This window comes from Ammospiza caudacuta, chromosome 6 (genome assembly GCF_027887145.1).
Source record: "Ammospiza caudacuta isolate bAmmCau1 chromosome 6, bAmmCau1.pri, whole genome shotgun sequence".
NCBI classification, from domain to species: domain Eukaryota; kingdom Metazoa; phylum Chordata; class Aves; order Passeriformes; family Passerellidae; genus Ammospiza; species Ammospiza caudacuta.
In genome coordinates, this window is record NC_080598.1 from 40,382,383 (window position 1) to 40,401,641 (window position 19,259).

The following is a 19,259-nucleotide window of genomic DNA, read 5'->3' on the forward strand; positions in this document are numbered from 1 at the left end:
AATGTGAAAGAGACAACAGCAGAATGGCATACTTTTCCATTTCCACCAGGATGAAAAAAATACTCTAAATTAAGTCTAACCTTAAATGTATAATCTGTCCTTGGGAGAAAAAAAAAAAGGATATAGCATCTTCAAGCTCTTGGCATCCCTTACGAGAAAAAATTGGTTCTAAGGGTCTCTGATCTTGTGTTTTAGTAAAATAGAACTGCACGGCTGACTGACAGTTCTGATCTAAAGCATTTACGTTTAAGTTTTGATCTCTCTGCTTTTGATTAAAACTAATGAGCTCATTTAATTCAAAATGGGAATCTCTGATAAGAGAAATAAGGTTGATGTGATTGGATTAGAGGGGCAAATTAAACTCTTAGAGCAGAAGTTTGTGCTTATACAGTGTATTAAAAAGCTGTTGGCGTATTATGGTGTGTTAGATGATGAGAAAAATTTCATAGTAATTCATATTTAATCAGAAGAAATGAAAGTACTAAATATAACATGGCTCTGCTTTTCCCTCGAGTGATAAAGAGCTGTACATTTAAAATGACATCAAATTCATGCTCTCTAAAACAAAAAAATCTTAAGAGACACACTAAAGAAAGGGGCACTGTTGTCAGTTATCACAACAGAGCTGAAATGTCAGAAACAGAAGACAAGTTGACCACATTAAATCAAGGACAATTAAATAAAATCCTTAGCTCACAAACAAATTTTTGCACTTCTGTTGACTGCATAACAAAGGCATTTTAAATACTTTAACACTTTCTACTAGTAGTTTGTGTGGTTCTCCTAAACAGAAGAAAAATTTCAAAATATTTTTGTTCCATGTTAATTCCTCACTGAAATTGAAATTTCTTTTATATCAAATAATACCTGTTTGTTGTAAGCTGCTCCAGAATTTTCCCATTAAATATTTCAGGGATAAATTGATTATCAGGGCTAAAAAATAGTAATTGTAAAGATTGTATAAAGAATACCTCAGTGCTGATGCTATTTTATCATGGTTTATACTGAGTCTTAAGTAATTTAGTGGTTGCAGTTAAGGGAGGGAGAAATGCAGGTGAGAGCTATACTTAGTTGTGAGCAAGTACAATATCCCTTCAGCTGAACTCGAAAGATGTTTGATTAATGACTAATTAATCACCAATAATTGATGATATGATGCCAATAATAATAATAATATGTGTCATTTACTTGAGAATTCTTGCCTTCAGGTTGTTTAATGTTTTATTGATAATAAAGGCCCTAATTTAGCCTCAGTAATATGGAAACCAAGGCACACAAATCCAGCACTGACTCAGGTATCACTGCAGTTGAGGAGTGACTAGGGAATAAAAATCTGCAGAATGTGCAACCTATTTCAGGAGAGAATTGCTACCTAAGTGAGACTTTGCCTTTTACAAAATACTGACAAACAGTTTTTAAAACAATGTCATACACTCTAGCAACATACCCTCCAACTGCAGTCATCACTAAATTGTGCAAGAAAGAGTTAATGAGACAAATCTCTGTTAAAAATTTTATGGGAAAAATAACTTGAAAATGAGACATACTGAGTATATGTATATTTTTGTAATTTCTTTTTTGCTAAATAAACATTTTCTAAATGAGTTAAATTGATTACAACACTCTTAGCATCCATCAGTCATTTATTTTTAGTGAGTTCAAGGATTGCACCTGAAAAATAGCTTAGAGGGGATGTATAAAATCTAAATTATGTGTATATGTATTTTTTCTATTCCCTAGTGGAATCTACAAACCCCAGTTTGCTAACCACTGACAACACTCTAGAGCGCTCTTTTTTCATCCGAATGAAATCTACCCTGACCAAGCGAGGAGTGCACATCAAATCATCAGGATACAAGGTAAGGGTTGCACTGTAACATGAAATATTGACATCTTGAAATTATGCTCATTCGTGTTCCAGGAGCACCTTAATAGACAGAGAAAGGAGCTATTTCACATTTGCATATATCTCATTCCTTTTGTTAAAGAATCATTAATACATATTTTCAGCCTGAGGTTTGGCTTTTGTACTGCACTTCGATTAAATGGATCATTATGATGATAAATGTTGATGATAACAGCATGATAGCCTTCAAAAGAGGAACATTTCCAAAGTAAAGGTATCTTTTACCAAAGAAGGTGAGTCAGAGTAACATCACTTTTCCCACAGTGGAAAATTACTGCTCGTTTTGTAAGACTGTTAGTAATTTTTGGTTTATGCTTTTCCCAGAGAGGTAGGATTTCTTCATGCAGGCAGCATGCTATTTCATTTTTCTGCCATTCCAGCTGTAGGAAACAATGAGCCACATTGAGTACTTTTCCACTATTTTTCTTTCATTGTCTGTCTGAGGGGCATCTGCTGCTGGGGATCATATTTGCTGGATTTCAGAGTCTTTTAAGATATGAAAGTCTCTTGTTCCTTATCAGCAGTAATCTCATTTTTCTTCAGTTGTATATCGCTCATAGTGCCTGTAGCTATCACTGGCTTTGCAGTATACTAAAACTAGAAGGAATAGCACATTTTAAACATTGTCAACTTGTGGAATGAAATATGTCATCCATTAAGTTTTATACAAAATAAAAGAGTGGTGCAGGAAAGTAAATGTGAGAATGTGTGGGTATTTAAAGAAGTTGCTTGTGAAAGTTCATTTAAAAGCTTTCACAACCATTTTGTTTTGGTTTTTACAGGAAGATTTAGAGAAGCTTTAAAGTAAAGTTCCCCAACTCACTTTTCCCAAAAAATTCTCTAAGAATATAGCATTATGGTAGCTACCTGAGGAGTAAAAATCTAGCAGAAATATCTTTGCAAGCAAGTGATTGTGAATCATGCTCTTGGATGGTTTCTGGGTGAAGATGATTAAAGTTGCTGCTAGTAGAAGTTTTAAGTCCAAAGCAACGGTTTCTTAAAGCATCACAAGTTTCTGATCTGTGTCCTATTTAATTGTCAACAGCTGAAAGAATGCACTGAGTACTTGTTCATGCTTGCAAGTCTAGGAAGATACCAAGACCAGGAAGTGTATTGACACTGAAGTGTCTTAGGAGGAAGAAGGAGAATTAATAAATGAATTAATTAATTAATTTGCACATCATGGAGCCATAGAATGGTTAGGTTGGAAGAGATCTTGTTTTTTCAGGTCACTGAAGTTAAACTAATTGTCATTATTAGGTGTGGTCCACCAGACTTGGACAAAGTTAGATTGATAGAGAACTTACTTTGCTGGATATTTTTGATGCAATAATAATGGGTAAAACGTAAGGAATTTGTCTGTGGATTTTGTAGTCTCACTTTTTTTTTCCAGATGTAGGTAGGAACAGAAGTAAGATGTGTGAATGACTCTGTCATTCTCTCTCTTGGACTCCTGACAATCTAATTTTAGTCCAGCATCAGAATAGGACATATAAGCTGGCTTCACAAGGTGGGGTTTTTACTCATTACTATACAATTTTTAAAATTCACAGTAGACCCTTGGCTCAAAAGACATGGTAATGTCTATCATGTAAATACAATTTTATTTCTCTTAGAATTTCTAATGCCTCATGGCAGCATTTAAAACCACAACTGAGGTGTCACAAGTACAGCAAAATTAGTTTTGAAAGATCTGATATATTTTATAGCCAGTTTTTCCTGAACACAATTAATGGATAAAAAGAAAAAGTATGAAAGCCAACAAACCTGCCTGTAAATAAAACATTGAGGGTTTTCCAAATTTTTTCATGAGGCAAGTCAGCTTGAGTAAAATTGCATAAACAGTGTGCAAGCCCTAGGCAGGTATAAAAATAGATGTGCAGTTCTTCTGCTTTTTGATGTTTTTAAAGATTGGCAGCATTTAGCTGTGTCCAGCAATATGAATTGCACTCTTACAGTTTTTCAAAAGTTTGGTTATTGGCGCTCTGTGTTCTATGGAAGGACCATTATCCATGGCCACAGCAAGCCCCAGAAAATAGTACATTTATTTTAGAAAATTTGGATCAAGTGAATATCCTTTTAACTGAGCTTTCAGAACTGCCATGTTTCAACATTCTTGTCAGTTGGTGTATCAGACAAGCATAATAAAACTCAACTGCTGTAGTAAAAGTCACTTTTAGGAATCTTGGTAATTGATTTCTAAAAGTCCAGTACTAAAACAAACTCAAGGCCAAAATTAAGAAAAATTCATGAGTTTTATGGATGTACATCTATAAGAAATTATCAACAGGGAAGAATAGTTGCATAACTTTAACAAAGATCTTGGGAAAAGCTGGCCAAGTTCTGCATCAGAGATCCCTGGAAGTCCTTCAGCATTAGTCAGGAAATACTGTGCCAGCTGGGATCATGGGCAGCAGACTTCCTGCAGGGAATCCTGGTGGAGCAGGCCCACTGAAGAGCCAGTGTCTCACACCTTCAGAGCACAACAGAGCACTGAATTTCCCATCTGTAAAAGGCAAGGGCTCTTTGCTAACACCTTCCCTTGAGCTCTTGTAAGGGATTCAGGGATAACCCCCCTGAATCAGCATACAACCTTTCACTGGGAGCAGTGTGCTAGGAACTATCTGTGGTATGAGTCAGATTTTAGCTCCCTCAAAGGTATTCAGCTCCCCATGGGTTCAAACCTCCAGCAATGACAAATTTTTTTCATCTTTGTGAAGTAGTTGTGGCTTGATCCAAACTCTTGCTGAGCTCAGAACCAAGGTTTCCTGTAGACAGCAAATGATTGAGGTGGTCCACAAGGTGCTTAGTCAATTGTCAGAGTGGTTCCTGCCTTAGGACAATCACATAAAAGTGAAAACAGTCCAAGAATAAAATTGATTAATCATTCAGGTTGATCTAGTCAGAACTAATTTTCTATCAAAAGAAATGTTGTAACAAAAAGCAGACTGGTAAATTAACACGTATGTATGCCTCAAAGAAACCCTGCTCTAGACAATTCTGACATGAGATGAACCTGTTTATAGTCCCTTCCTGAACTGATATAACTAGTTCTGAGTTACACGCAAAGATGGAGGTAAGAGCCTTTTTCCATGAATCATATTACCTTAAAAGTGTAAGTGGAAAAGTGATTACATGATTAATCCTTCCTCTCTCTTTCCCTTTCATTGTTCCCTATCACTCTCCTTGAATTAGAATTTCCTATTCTTAATGGTCTTAGGCTCAGAGGTCTGCCGGAAAAAAGTTTACATTCACTACTAGAGAGTTATTAATTTTTCAGTTAATAAATTTAAAATCTTTAAAAACAGTGAAATAAAATTCAGTCAACTGATAAAAAACATGGAAAACAAATAAAAAGAAAAACCTTATAATTCCATTCACTGCAAAATTCAGAACGTATTACCATTGCAGCTGTTGTCTGACACATGCTGGACAGAATTACTATTTGTTCTACATTGAAAAAGTAAGTCATCTTACTTTTTTTTCAATATTTATTTTTTCATCATTGAAATATGGTTTTGTATTTAATTTTGATTTTATCTTCATTTTGGTTTTATTTTCATTTTCCTCCCTTTTAGGGTCACAGTTCTGTCCACTTAAAAGTTTTCACAACTTCAATTTTTCTACTGTCTGACTTACTCAATCATATGTCAAAGCTAATTTTAATTCAAAATTATATTTTTCGGGTCCAGTGGTAAATTTTCTACTCCTCTACAGTGTCCTATTATTGTTCTGTCATGTTTACTTGCCCATCAGATTATGCTAGAATTTTCTTTGTTCAAACTTTCATGAGCTGATACTGTTCTCTTGAACAAAGCTTGACTAAGGGGTTCAAGAAGCAGTCAAAGCATCAAGCAGCATCAGAGTCAGTAGCTGCCAGCTGATTCCAGCTCATCAGCCCATCAGAGGTGCTAGGATATATCCATGCATACTCCTCTACTGCTTTATGGAAGAGCACTCTCGTTATGAGCTGTTACAGGAGTGGATAAGCAAACACGAGGAGATTGCCTTGTGCTTTTGCTGGCACTGTGGCAATCTCTGAATGTGGTATAACCAACGCCTGTTGCCTCTTCATCTCCCACAAAGCTGGCAAGTAAATATCTTGAAGACCCATTAGCAGAGTTAAAGACATCCTAGAAAACCTTCAGGCTGTCCCTTCCAGTTGACAGACTGCATAAAAATAAGTAAATTGCTATATTAAAAACAATGGTTTGGTAAGTTTCATTTAGACATTTGGATGGTTTGTTGCACATCTAATTTCTGCAGTTCAGTAATGGAGGATGCAAGCTTGGTTAGCTGTACCTCATACATCAGTTGCATGAGGTGTATCAAAATACTTTAAATAATACTTAAAACTCCAGAAAAGTGTTTTCACAAATTAGTCTTGTAGTCCTCATGAATTCTTTATTTCTTTTTTTTTGACAATGGTGTCTTTCTGCAAATTCATTTAAAATCAAACATTCTCTGAGATTGTACTCTCAGATTTGGTATTTCAAATCATAAAGTTAGAATTCTCTGATTGACAATTTTGAAGATGGAAATCTAAATTTTTTGTTGAAATTTTATGCCTCTCATGGTTCTACTGTGAGTCTTTTTCATGCTATTCCTTCCTTTATTCACTTTTTTATTTTAGAAGAACTTGAGGAGTTGGGCAAGATTTGCTGACCTTAGTTGAGCACTTGAAGTGCAGGTTTTGGCAGGATTTGGATTCATTAATCCAAGAGGGCAAGAGAGTAAAATAATGTGTTAGAAAGACAAAATTACATTGGGCTCATCTTGTGATACTGTTATCTTGGTTGAATCCAAAATTGAAAGTATTGTTTCTCATCCAAGTAAAAGATTCACCTGGAATTCAGAAACAACATGCCCCTACTCCAAAATCACTTTAAGGACCCAATATATCATTGCAGGAAAGCACCTTCCACTTCATGGGGGCAGGAGGAGAGGATGGAGGAGGAAAGAGAAGGCAGGGAATAGTCTCATGATTGGTACATTTTTCAGACGTGGCCTGTGTTAGAGACAGATTTCATTCTCTCTTCCCAGTGAGGGAATTCACTTATCCCACTTTACAGCTTCACCTAAATTTTTTGCCTCCTTTTCTAATATTCTTCCCCCTTGAAATCTTTTCTGTCAAGTATTTTACTCTGTCCCAAAAAGATATCCTGACCTTTCTCTGTAGGAAGAAAGAAAACTGCAGAATTTAGTACTTTATCACATGGCTACTGCCACACCTCTTTAATTGAGTGAAGAAGGAATAAGAAACCAGCATCAGGAAGCATTATGTGAAGAGTTTTCTAAATGTCAGCACATGCATTCCCCAGGCTTTTCAGCACTGGGAAGACTTAAAGGTAATTTGTCAGTGAGAAAGAACTGATCGAGAATTCACCCATGTAAATCGATGACCTTTTTGTCAAAAGGAAGTCTCTTAGCTAGTAAAGATACAGCATGACTTGAAAAAGAACAAAATACTAATGGGCCAATCTGAATCTTATGAGGTATCTACTCGTAGATATAAAGATATGGTTCAAGAAATAATGGTCTGCACCCAGATTAAGAAGACTGGGTTTCATTTTGGGGCCTTGCTATGCAACTGTGAGGTTCTATTAGGAGATCTATCTGCAAAAGCTTGGTTCACCCTCAGCATCTAAATGCATAACCAACTTTATAAAATGTGTTCAGTGGATATGAATTCCATCATCTCAAAAAGAAAAAATGAGGGCTGAGCATCTTTTTAATGGGATTTATAGCACTGTTCTACCATCTGGAAAAATTAATATATGTTAGGCATTCATTATTGCAGTAGCACTATTGAAATTAACCAGTTAGTGTTATATAAAAGGCCTTTTTAATAGCAATCTTCTGTACAAGAAAGATTCAAGCTTTGATCCTGCCTCACAATGACTGCAGCTGTAGTATTCCTGACACCTGTTATCAGGATGTGTTTCTCCTCAATTACCTTAAATGTTTAGATGGCCTCAGAGTTGTGGATTGCTCCAAACTGAGTAAAAGGGAAATAAATTCTGTGTTCTGGAAGGAAAGAAAATATAAAATTGGGTAAGCACAGATTGTTTTCTGGGAGATTTTTTATTTTCATGAATTCTATTATAAAAGTATATGGAATATAAAAAGATAATATTATCACCAAATTAGCAGTAATTGCCTTTGACTCTTTTTTAGGCAACATAATTCTGAAGCCTCCTTTTTTAAAAGTCAGTGTGTGTCCACTATAACTGTGAGAGAAAACTGTGAGAACTAGATTTATTCTGATGCAGAATAAAATATTCAAAATGGACAAGGAGCAGTTTCAAACCAAATCTAGTATTCTTTCAAGAACCAAGTGTTACTGAGTCATAGAGACAGAAAATGTTTCGTAAGATAAACTTTCATAAGCAGCACTAATTATGTAGACGTGTGAACTCATAGTGCAGTGTGAGACCCATTGTGGTGTTAATAGCAAAACTCAGTGAGTTGGATGAGAGCCACGGGATCTCAGCAGAGCAGGAAATACCTCTTACTGCACATTGGGAGAATGGTGTTGTGCTCCCAGGTAGGAATGGCTACTGAAAAAAGAGGTCTTCAGTCCACAGGGTTTTCTTAAGTTATCCACCCATGTTTTTTTATCACTGTTTACTGGTAATGACTGGGAATATGCCTTTCACAGAAGCACAGAAAAGAACACAAAGCCAAGATTTGCTTTAGGACAGAGTGGTGCTGCTGCTTGCATCTCTGCCTCAATTCACTGTTTTATAACTGCTGCCAGTAAACGATTTGGCCCCCCTTTTTTCATAATTTAAGGATTGTTTTAGATGTCCAAATGCAGACACTATTAACCTCTTTATCTCTACCACTTGCAGCAGTTCACAGCTTTTGTCAAAAATATGCTGAAAAAAGACAATAGGCTCATACACTGATTTCCACATTTTTCAAACTTTCACCTTTATGTGCAGCTCTTGCCTGTGCAAAGCAGGATTTTTTTTATTGGCTTTTTCCTCTTGCTTATAAATTCATTTATATTAATGAATGTACTTTTGCAACACTCATCTGAGTCTTGAAAGTGCTAACATACCAAGATATCAAGTAACTTGCCGAAGATAACAATGGCCGTTTGTGTCAGAGCCAACTGTGATTACATGCTGTACCTCATCCTCAGCCTTTCTTCCTAGTGCATGAATATTGTCAAATCATCTCTGTGTTCCAGTGCATCACACTTCATTTTCTCAGGCTGGTACTTCCTTTGTTTTGATGGTTGCCCTGAATACACAAAATGAGATGCCAAAGAAGAAAGCACTCAGACCAGATAGTGTGAAGTTTAGCAGAACTTCCAGCAAAACAAACAACAAACAACCAAAGTTGAAAAAAAAAAATAAACCTGAATCAGAAAAATACGAACTCCTGCTCTCAACTGGGCTACAACTGACTGTAGAAGAGCTACTCCAAAATTCTTTTCCTTAGAAGGAAAACAAAGCACTGTACCAGCAGCAAAACCCATTTTCCTGCCCCTTGGATTTAGCCCAGGGGAGCTTCCTGGGACTGCTGTTCCTGCCTCCTTTCTGTGGGAAAAGAACAGGGCTGGCAGCACCCACCTCCCCATCTGGCAGGTGACTTGGCTCCTTGCAAGCTTTGCTGTTCTTATATCAAAACTCCCTAGCCTCATATAGAGACCTTTTCTTTTTCCTATTTGATTAATATTTTTTCATAGCCACCATAGATATGTGCACCCTAAAGACTTTGTGAACTACTCTGAAGCAATAGGTGTTATAAGTAAATGTGAAATTGGTAGGGAATCATTATTCACTGTAGCTCTTTATGTTTGATCAAAGTGCATTAGAAAATGAAAATACCCCATTTGCTGACGCAGATAGCGCCAGTTTGCATCTGCTGTTCACTTTCTGCATGAATGGGTGTTTGCATAAGGTTTTCAAGCCCATCATTTACTCAAAAGCCAAACTTATTAATCTATTTTGGTGTCATATGAAGCAACATTTTTCTGTACTTACTCTTCAGTCAAAATGGGAGGAAAAAAAGGCACAGAGCATTTCAGGTATGGCCACCCCCAGTGTGCTGTACATGAAGCCATCAGTTGAACAGGAGCCATCACATGAGGCTTTCATTCCCTCACTTTACCTGGGGCAGTGACTCCTGGATAGTGATCTGGACACTGATGTGCCAGTTTTACCACCTAGAACAGAAAATTGATCATGAGTGTTTCAGAGCATGTTTCCCAGAGAGGGTTGCTGTAGTGTAAATGTCATTTTTCTCTACTCTTCAGAGTGCATATTCACCACTATATAATGAAGAAAGCCGTTATTGCCTATGTTTCTGGATGTTTAAGGTGCTTCTGTTTCTTAGTGTTTGAACACGCCTCTTGATTTTCCTGAAGAGTGGTGTGTGGATTAGCCTGTCTGCTTTACCCTGTGGAGAAAGCAGGATATAGATGTTTAGTGGAAAGAGTTTCAGTTCCTCCTTTTTACAGCATCATTAGGAAGCTGTCGTTCTAATAATAATAATTCCCATTTGACATCATGGAGGTAAAAAGAAATCACTGCTGACATCAAAAATGAGATGATATTTCAGCAGTATTATTTCACTGAAGATAAAATGGAAGTCTTTATTACTCCCAATGCTTTTAAAGAAAGCTGAGCAAGGCTTATACTGACCCTAAAGCTTATACACCTTAATGCACCTCTAACCAGTATGAAATAAGAAATTTTAATTTTTACTGCTATATTTTTTGTCTGTTCCTCCTTAGAACCAAGAATTTTGTGCCTGCTTAAAGGAAAATTATCAGTATCTGAGAATAAGTGTGAAGAGCACAATTATCCTAATTTTCTCCATTACTTAAAATTTGTAAAAAATATTGCCAACAAATGAAAACACTAAGTGTATTACAAGAAGTGGTAATTTTCTTAAAAACTTCAGATTAAAGTCTCTACTGAAAATTCATGTAAATTGCATAAAGAGGTCTGAGCTCTGAAGAGGTTACTCTGAGGAGGGTTACAAGTTTTATTTCAATTTTTATGGATAAGTATTTTATTCTCTCTGAACTTCTTGTGCTCATTGCTGTGTAAAGATCTTGCTATTGAAAGGACACAGACATGATGTGTTTCATTAGTGGTAAACAAGGTTTTTCACTTTTAGTTCTGATAACACATTAGACCCTCCCATGCCCCCTTTTTTTACAGACATATTCAGTTATAATTCCTGTCTTTGTATGTTTTTCCATGCTAAACCAAACAATATAGCACATCAGTGACTTCTGTACATGGAAAAGAGTGTATCCTCCTAATATCTGACAATATTTCTAAAGTTTGACATTTATTGTTTTCTACTGATTTGTTTGTATTCTTGCTTGTTTTAGGGGACATTTATAGAGAAATATTAAAAAATTAAAACAATAGGATGCAAGGCTGGTGCCTTCAAAACTAACAGTATTACCCGCATTTAAAGGAAGTTCGAGAAATATGTATTCATCCCATGGCTTCATTTTATGGAGTTGGTCACATACTTGCAAATAGTTCAAGTCTCCTCTGTGTGGCAAGAAAAACCTGTTTAAAATGTTTCAGTCTTTTCACAATCAAACTCAAGGAAATTTTGCAATTAAATATGTGGTGGGATCATCACATCATTTTCTTCCAGGCAAATATGTTGATAACATAACAGTCACAGCTCATCTGCTGTTGCGTTGCTGCTTCTCAGTTATTCTCAGAAATAAAATCTGAATTCTTAGAGGCATGAAAATATTTAATAGTGATAAGCCTTTTAAAAATCAAAATTAGTAGATACCAGTTACAGTGAAATATTAAATCTGAAATTAACTCTGCACTACCAGTGTAAACAAGCCTCATTCTGTGCACAAATAATTTGGACATTTTCCCCAATAATTTGTTGTGCAAGAGCAGAATGCTCATTTTATTTCATGTGAGCTCGTGGTCCCTTTCACTTTTGACATATTTTGGAAGGTCTGAGGTATTAGATAAATATTTCTCTTCTTGGAAATTGTTATCTCATTAGATTTTTCATTCATTTCTCCTTGCTGAAGTGCTCAGAAATAATTTCTTCCTAATAATCAGCAGCCTTCAGTTGTTGTGACCCTTTGCACTGTTAAAAAGACCACGTTGGTTAATTCAGTCCAGCACCAGGCATAGCATTGTGCTTAGGAGATAGCTAAATGCAGAGCCCTGTTTCACTCAGCTCACAGGGCATCTCTGGGTCCAGCCTGGATCTCCCACACTCATATGTCCAGGGTTAGGAATGGGCCACTGGACGCAGCTTTTCCTGAAGAAGCAAGGAGCTGATTCTCAACTCCCAAAGAGGTATTATGGATTGTTTTCAGTCACTTTATAGTCATATGCATTCATAAATTTTTATATGGTTGGAAGATGCAGACTTTGATGGTACAAAGCTCACAGAAGAGCTTTAGATCACTGGAGCAACCACAGACAAAGTTTATGTTGACAATTTATCAGCTCTTCTCCGTCAAGGAAAATTGTTTTTTAGTGCCTGCCTATTAGCAATCACATGCATATTATGAAATTGAGTTTTGGGGAGGACAGCCTGCCATCTGTCTTTTCTGTCTTTTTTGCACAATGCATCATTCTAAAGTTAAAACTTTCTGTGCTTTAAAATGATGTAAAATATGAGATGTCTATAATAGAGACACTTGGAAAGAAAAATGTACTAAGTAGAAATGTAAATCTTTATAGACTTTAGAAACAGGGAACTGCTGATGCTATACTTTATGTTTTAGCTACAAATGCCCTCCACATTTTCCACATGCCATAGTGCTGATAATTAATTAATATATATCTCAAGGAGAGTGAAAATGTTTCCTTCATAAACTCTTTCTGGTTCAGGGCGGTTTTTTGTGTGAGTGAAATGGAACTGCAAATGCCTGTTGTGGAGAAAGAAAAAGATGTGTGCAGTTTCCTTTTTGTGTTCTGATATGCTAAGATTTTATCAATAATATTGTTTTCCTGTAAAAATATCTGCCTCAGAGAAAATCTGCTGTGTAGCTGTCAGGATTACACCTCTTAGAATATACCTGTGGTGATTCTGTTAAATTGATAAAAACAGAACGCTCTGCTGTGTAGAAGGATTGCTGAAAATATTCCGAAGCCCTTTCATGTGTAGCAGCACTTGTATGGCAGTGCATTTATTGTGCTATAAATTCCATCACTGATTTTGGCCATTTCAAATTGATTCTGCAGTAACTGTAAGTAATGAACCTTACAGACAGAGCCAAGGAAAAAAACCCAAGCCAATAAACTTTTGCCTGTAGGAATACAAATTGTAGAGTTCATTTAGCCTCAGTTTTTATCAAATCATGCAGTGAATACCCCACAAAGCCAGAAAATGTATCCAACAAAATATACAGTGCCATAGCCCTGGCTTGCTTTAAATTTAGCTGTTAAACCAGACAGTCAATTATCCAAAGTACATGTTTGTATGAGGTGTCCTGGGGATTTCACCTGAGATTCAAGGAAGGTGCTCCACATAAGTGGATGAAAGTGGAAAAATTATACTGGAAGTGACTTAAACAGGATAATAAGCCAAATACTGAGCTGTTTTACATGGTCAAAGCAATACCAGGTACCACTGAATTTCATAGGGGTGTAGATGGATGTGCAGTGAGCTACTAATGACTCACCAGGTCAAAGTATACCACAATCCTCAAAATTTACATGTTTCTAGTATATTTCCCTTTCTTTACTGAAAATTTCTCCCGAGCTAACAAGATATTAACGATTCCATAGATTTTAACAGAGAATTAATGTACTTGGTAAAAATTTCCATAGGAAAGTTTTAAAATGCATCTAAAAGATGCTGTTCTGTTCTAAGGTTTTCTATAGGAAACCCACTGACCTTGATTTGTTAAATTTTGTATAATTTTTCAGTCTTTTAGATCATGTCAAGTCTTATTTTACAAATAGACCATAGGTCTAGTCCTACTAAACCAGTGGGATGCACATGAGATTAAAGTACAGATGAATGTGCATATATGTTCTACCCTCAGTTGTTACAGCAAGAGCTAACTTCAGATTTCAGTTCAAATGCAGAAAAGATTAGTTTTCTTCCATAGAGCTTTCTTACTAACATTACAGGAGAGAGAATAAAGCTCACATTTTATTGTCTGTGCAAAAATAAATAAATGTCTGGGTTAGGTTCCTGCAAGCCCTGCAGCGCTTCCATGCATCACAGCTTGCACGCTCATGTATCTTACAGTCTGCATTGCATGCTGAATTCATTCTGTGTGTCTTCTTGTACCTAACTGCATATTTTTCTGGGCCTTTGTGCAGTCTGTGAGAGATATTAAATCCTCATTTTGAGATCAAAATGCTTGAGTCCATTCTACTCTTATATAGGCTACAAAGATATTTGTTGTCTGAGACATATTCCTTGCCTCTCTCTATAAAAAAGTCTATTTTGTCAATTTGTCCACTTTAGAACAGCAGCCTAAGTGACACACAGAGCAAAAAAAGACACAGAAACTGGGGCTTTCAGTTAAACACCGAGTATGGTGAAAGCCATAATAAAATAATGAGAGTAGGGAATGCTATTTTTCCTTTCACTCTGCTGGTTTGTTTTGTAATGAGGAACACTGCAAGTGAGTCCAAAATCTTGTGAATAGCCCCTGGTAACTAAGAGCAAAGAAACCTTGCTCATTATTTCTCCTCCCTCCTGAATAAACATTTCAGCCATCATAAATGAGTGTGACATGAAGGGCAAGTGAGTGGCTCTCATTCCAGATGAGAAACACTTGAAGCTGAGGAACCTGTAGGTTGTTGTAAAGGTGCAGATCCTGTGACCACTGGATGATGGGGCAGGCATACCATTTATTTCTGTATGACCTAAAATTCATACTCTTAAATGAGAGATTCCCAGCCTTGCAGAGAGAAGTCATAGGTGTTCAGGCTGACTTTTGGTTGGGACTGCAGTGTGTGAAAGACAGAGCTATCCTATTTTTTCTGGTTATTTTATTGAATTACATAGAAAAACTTAGCCAATTATAAGTAAAGGTTCAGTGTGGATTGACAGATGGCATGCAACACCCCTACTGTATTTCATTTATAAATATGATTGATGTAGTGGTAATTTCTTGGTAACCTGTTTTTCCAAAAAAAAGTGTTCTGAGTAGTGGGTTAGTAAAAGAAAATTAATCTCTGCATGTTAAACTTGCCAACTTTTGAATTAATTGCATGAGAGTGACAATCAATTAATAAATGTTAAGCAAACAAGAGAAAATCAGTGAATTAAAAATTACTAAATTGATTTCAATGCAGATAAAGCAAGAGTCTGCCATAATTCTTTGGTGTAGATTCAAGAACACGAACCTTGTCTCATCAGTTTTTCCTCCCCATTTATCCATGTTTAGCATTTAAAACAATAGCGGTTTATTATGATTTTTACAAATAAATTGCTATCTATAATCTAGCTTGCTGCATTAAGTGGATTATAGAAACAAATCATAGATAGTGGTCCATTTGTAGCTGTCAAGGAGAAGGTCAGAGCTCTGCAAAGACCATCCATCTCCAAGTGGATAAAGGTTTTTTCTTCAAAGAGAAATCTCATCCCTCGTATGGATGGACTTTGTCTACTAATGGCAGTACATGTGGCTGCTCCTCTGGAGGGGCTGTCATGGTGTGCCCCAGCCTTCTGCAGTCTCTGTAAAGCCACTTTTGGGCTTGGGGTGTGCAGTTTCAATGCTACTTTCTTTATCAGAACCATGTGAAGTGTATATAAAACTGTTCAAATTAACACTGAGAACAGTCAGAGAGCTACTGACATTAGATCTAGGCAGACATACCAGAAGAAGTTTTTCTCTCCTCTTATGATCATTCATTTTCATCATCTGGATGTAGAAGCATTATTATTTACCTGCAGAATCTTTTCTGAAATTTGCAGTCAGAATTTTTATAAAATCAGCTTATATTCCTTACTGTCTATTTCCCCCTTTATACTGAAAATTTTACATTTAGATTCATATGTGTCATTGATGTGAGGAAAGTGAAAGCATATTAATGAAGTATGGAAATTAATTTTTTTTTGCCTACTCCACTCTTGCTTTTGTCACAGTTGTGGTATTTTTCAGGTTAGCCCACACATTCTGTTGTCTAAGATCTTTGGGTAGACCTTGTGTTCTGTATACAGCCAGAAAAAAATTGTGCCATGCTAGGGGAAAGCATACAAGCATTAAAATAAACAAAACAATTGCTTTTGGCTGTGGGAGCATACACCAGACACCATCAGCATAAGCAGAGGAACCTTAGCATTAAAGACATTCAAATAATTGTCCTCATCCTTCTCCATTGTGTGTCCCTACTTTACCATGTGCAAAACTCACTGATATATTTCTACCCATTTAGTCACAAAAGTAGGAAGAGTAAATGTAATTTTTTTATTAACTTCAGAATGAGCTCTGGGGCTGCAACCACAGGTGGAGAGCTTGAGCAGAACATAAACATTCCTGTCTTAATCAAGGGTGACTTGGGGAATCCATTTCTGTCTTTACAGACAGCAGCATTTTCTATATCTTTTTCTCTGTGTGTAGGAAAATACATTAATATCAGATATTTTGTTTTATCTAGTCCTTTCTCACTTATCAAGTCCTTGCAGAGAATCACCTAAGGTAATTGTTGGGCTGCTAAGAACTACATCAAACAAAACAGTAGGAAAAAAAACCCTAAAAGAATCTCTTTATTTCTCCCTGCAAAGAAAGAAATAAAGAAACTACATCTGAAGTATACTTATTTTTAGCTGTCTTTAGTGCAACAAGATTTGATTGCCCCAACATACAGAGCTGAAACTAACTTTTTTGAACAACATTTTCACCCTTTCTGTTTCAGAATGATGCAGCCATTTCCCCCCATCTCCCAATACTCTGATAAACTGCATTGGAACCAATGCAAAAAAAATTCCTTTTTTAGTTTAAATTTCACTGCTGGCAAAAGCAACAGAGTTCTGGAATAGTGAATTTCAAGAGAGTTTGCTCATGGGCAGGGACAACTATTCCTTTACTGGAACCCTGCACACTTCAATAGCTAAATGCTTTCAACTTTTTTTAAACAGTATTAAGGAAAAAATATCCTCAAGGCATTATTTTTACAGGGAACTTCAAACATTCCATGAAGAAAAAAAATGCAACATGTTTGAACACAAAGGGATTTTAAGTGGCAAATCTGTTAAAGTGAACTGATCTTTTGAGTTTCAGGGTTAAATAAGTATTGACCACGAATTAGAGATGCAGACTACTGAAAATTCTGAGACATTTCAGATTCCTAACGTGACCAGCAGTAGCCCGATTCTATAAGAAATCCTATATAAATAATTATGTTAGCTTGGTTTTAAATTAAGTATATTTCATTTTTTCCTCTGAGTTCAACAAAATCCTTTATAACATTTACAAGAAGTGCAAGAAAATCCCAGGTTCTTAATCTTTTTTACTACACAGACTTAATTTTTCAGTAACTCAATATTAAAAATTTTAGAGTTTATATTTAAAGCAGCTGTGAAGCAAACAGATATGCAAGGGTAAATCTGCTCATCTTGAATCCTTCTGCAAATGGTCTGCTCTGGAGGTCATATCAAAGAGATTCTTTTTCCAGCTTAAACCTGTCTTTTCTAAATAGATCTCAACCTGATCTCATTTAATGCATTGATGTCTGGTTTCTAAGTCATTATATTTGCTGTATTACATATCAAAAGGACTCTTGAGAAATTCCCCTGAATTGATAATTCTAATTTCTTATGTATAGCTACTCTATATTCACTCTGAGGACAGCTGTATTGTATGCTAAACCACGAATTGTAAAAATTGATCCCTTTGTATGTAGGTTTGTATTAAATTGAGATACTCTATTTTTTTCCTGTTTGTTGCCACACATGGGTTCCTGGTGTCAGTTTGTATTTGGCTGTTTGAGCATATTAAAGTTTTGCTAGTGCTTATGATGTTCTTGCCAAGAGCGCTCTTGCAGCAATCTGCACTAGAACAGTCTTTGTGCCAATTACTTCAAAAAGTATTCAGTTATAAACCCAATTTTTATGGCTACTTTTTCAGGTTGCTGTGTGTTGATTTCATTTAGTTTCTTTTTTTTTCCATTTTTTTAATGTTGATCTTCAAATGCTTTTAAGCTTTCCATTATGAAAAGACAATACAGTGTTGATAGAGTTTTTAATAAGATATCTATTAAAGGTTCAAAGGTATTAAAATTAAACCTAATAATTTAAATTAATAATACTGCATATATTTAAAGGATGCTGTTTAAAAGTGGAAAATTTGGAGTTCTTATTGCAGGAGCATAATATGAAAATAGAAAACTTTGCAGTGACATAAGGCAAAATAACTGAAAAATTATAATGTCCTGAACTGAAAAAAATATATTTATTAACTCAACACAATATTTCTTGAGTTTATATTATAAAGCTGATTTCAGGAATGTCAGCTCTTCAACATCTTCTGCTTAGGGAAAAGCAGCTTGCTAATCCATTGTAATTAATGAAAAATCACAACAGAGGAAAGGATGTCCTATCATTAATACATTTTACAATATAAATGTGCTTTTGAAAGGACAGACTTGATCGTGCAACTTCTACTACTGCAATGTACACCAGTGCAAGACTGGACCTCAGAATTCTGACATGACAGCCATCATGGCAGTACTGACAGATATGTGCCCATATACAGCCCAGAACACTCTACTATGTGCTGAAGAGTAACTGCTTGTCTAGTATCCCAAATAAAAAAAGGTACATGTGTCATATGGCAGAATGAAAAAGCCATAAATGTAGGATCTAATAATGTTAATCTAAAGAATCCATAAATACTGGAGGAACCTCTGATCGTTTCCCAGTCTGTTAAGATTTGATAACTCTTGAAAAACATTTGTGCACTTTTGAAAATGCTTTTGTTTTGTTCTTTGGATGACAGCTTTAGGAGTTGTTTATCACACAACAGTCTTCTATTATTCTCACAGAGTATTCTTAAGATAGCCTTATCCTAACCAGTGTAACTTGGGCAATCTCATGTTGTTGTTTTACCTTTGCTCTTTTTTGGAGCGTTAGAAAGCTGTCCCCATTACCTTCTCTTTAGTTCATTATCCAGACAGAGGTAAGTGGGAGATAAACCTTCTGCATGCTGAGGTTGAGAAACAAGGAGTTTGTTTTATGTGCGCTCAAAACAGTAACTTTAGCACAGAAGAGATCTGTTCTCTGTAGTGTACTTGAAATGAAAGTGAATGACAGTGACTGTGGCTATTGTGCTTGCTGCTGATCTCAAGATTCCCCATATGCAATCAATAATATTCTGCTCAGGTCATTTTAGGGATTCAGCAAGTGCTTTGAACTGAGCCTACCACAC

The 19,259-nt window shown here is 36.0% G+C and overlaps 1 protein-coding gene across 6 annotated transcripts in view; it reads left to right on the forward strand.

The window, feature by feature from the left end:
* Positions 1–19,259, forward strand: part of NPAS3 (neuronal PAS domain protein 3) — a 583,895-nt gene that overhangs the window by 530,464 nt on the left and 34,172 nt on the right. For all 6 annotated transcript variants that reach the window (XM_058807169.1, XM_058807170.1, XM_058807172.1 and 3 more), the window contains one exon: positions 1,741–1,859. In XM_058807169.1, coding sequence (XP_058663152.1) covers positions 1,741–1,859 — 119 coding nt within the window. The remainder of the gene's footprint in view (positions 1–1,740; positions 1,860–19,259) is intronic.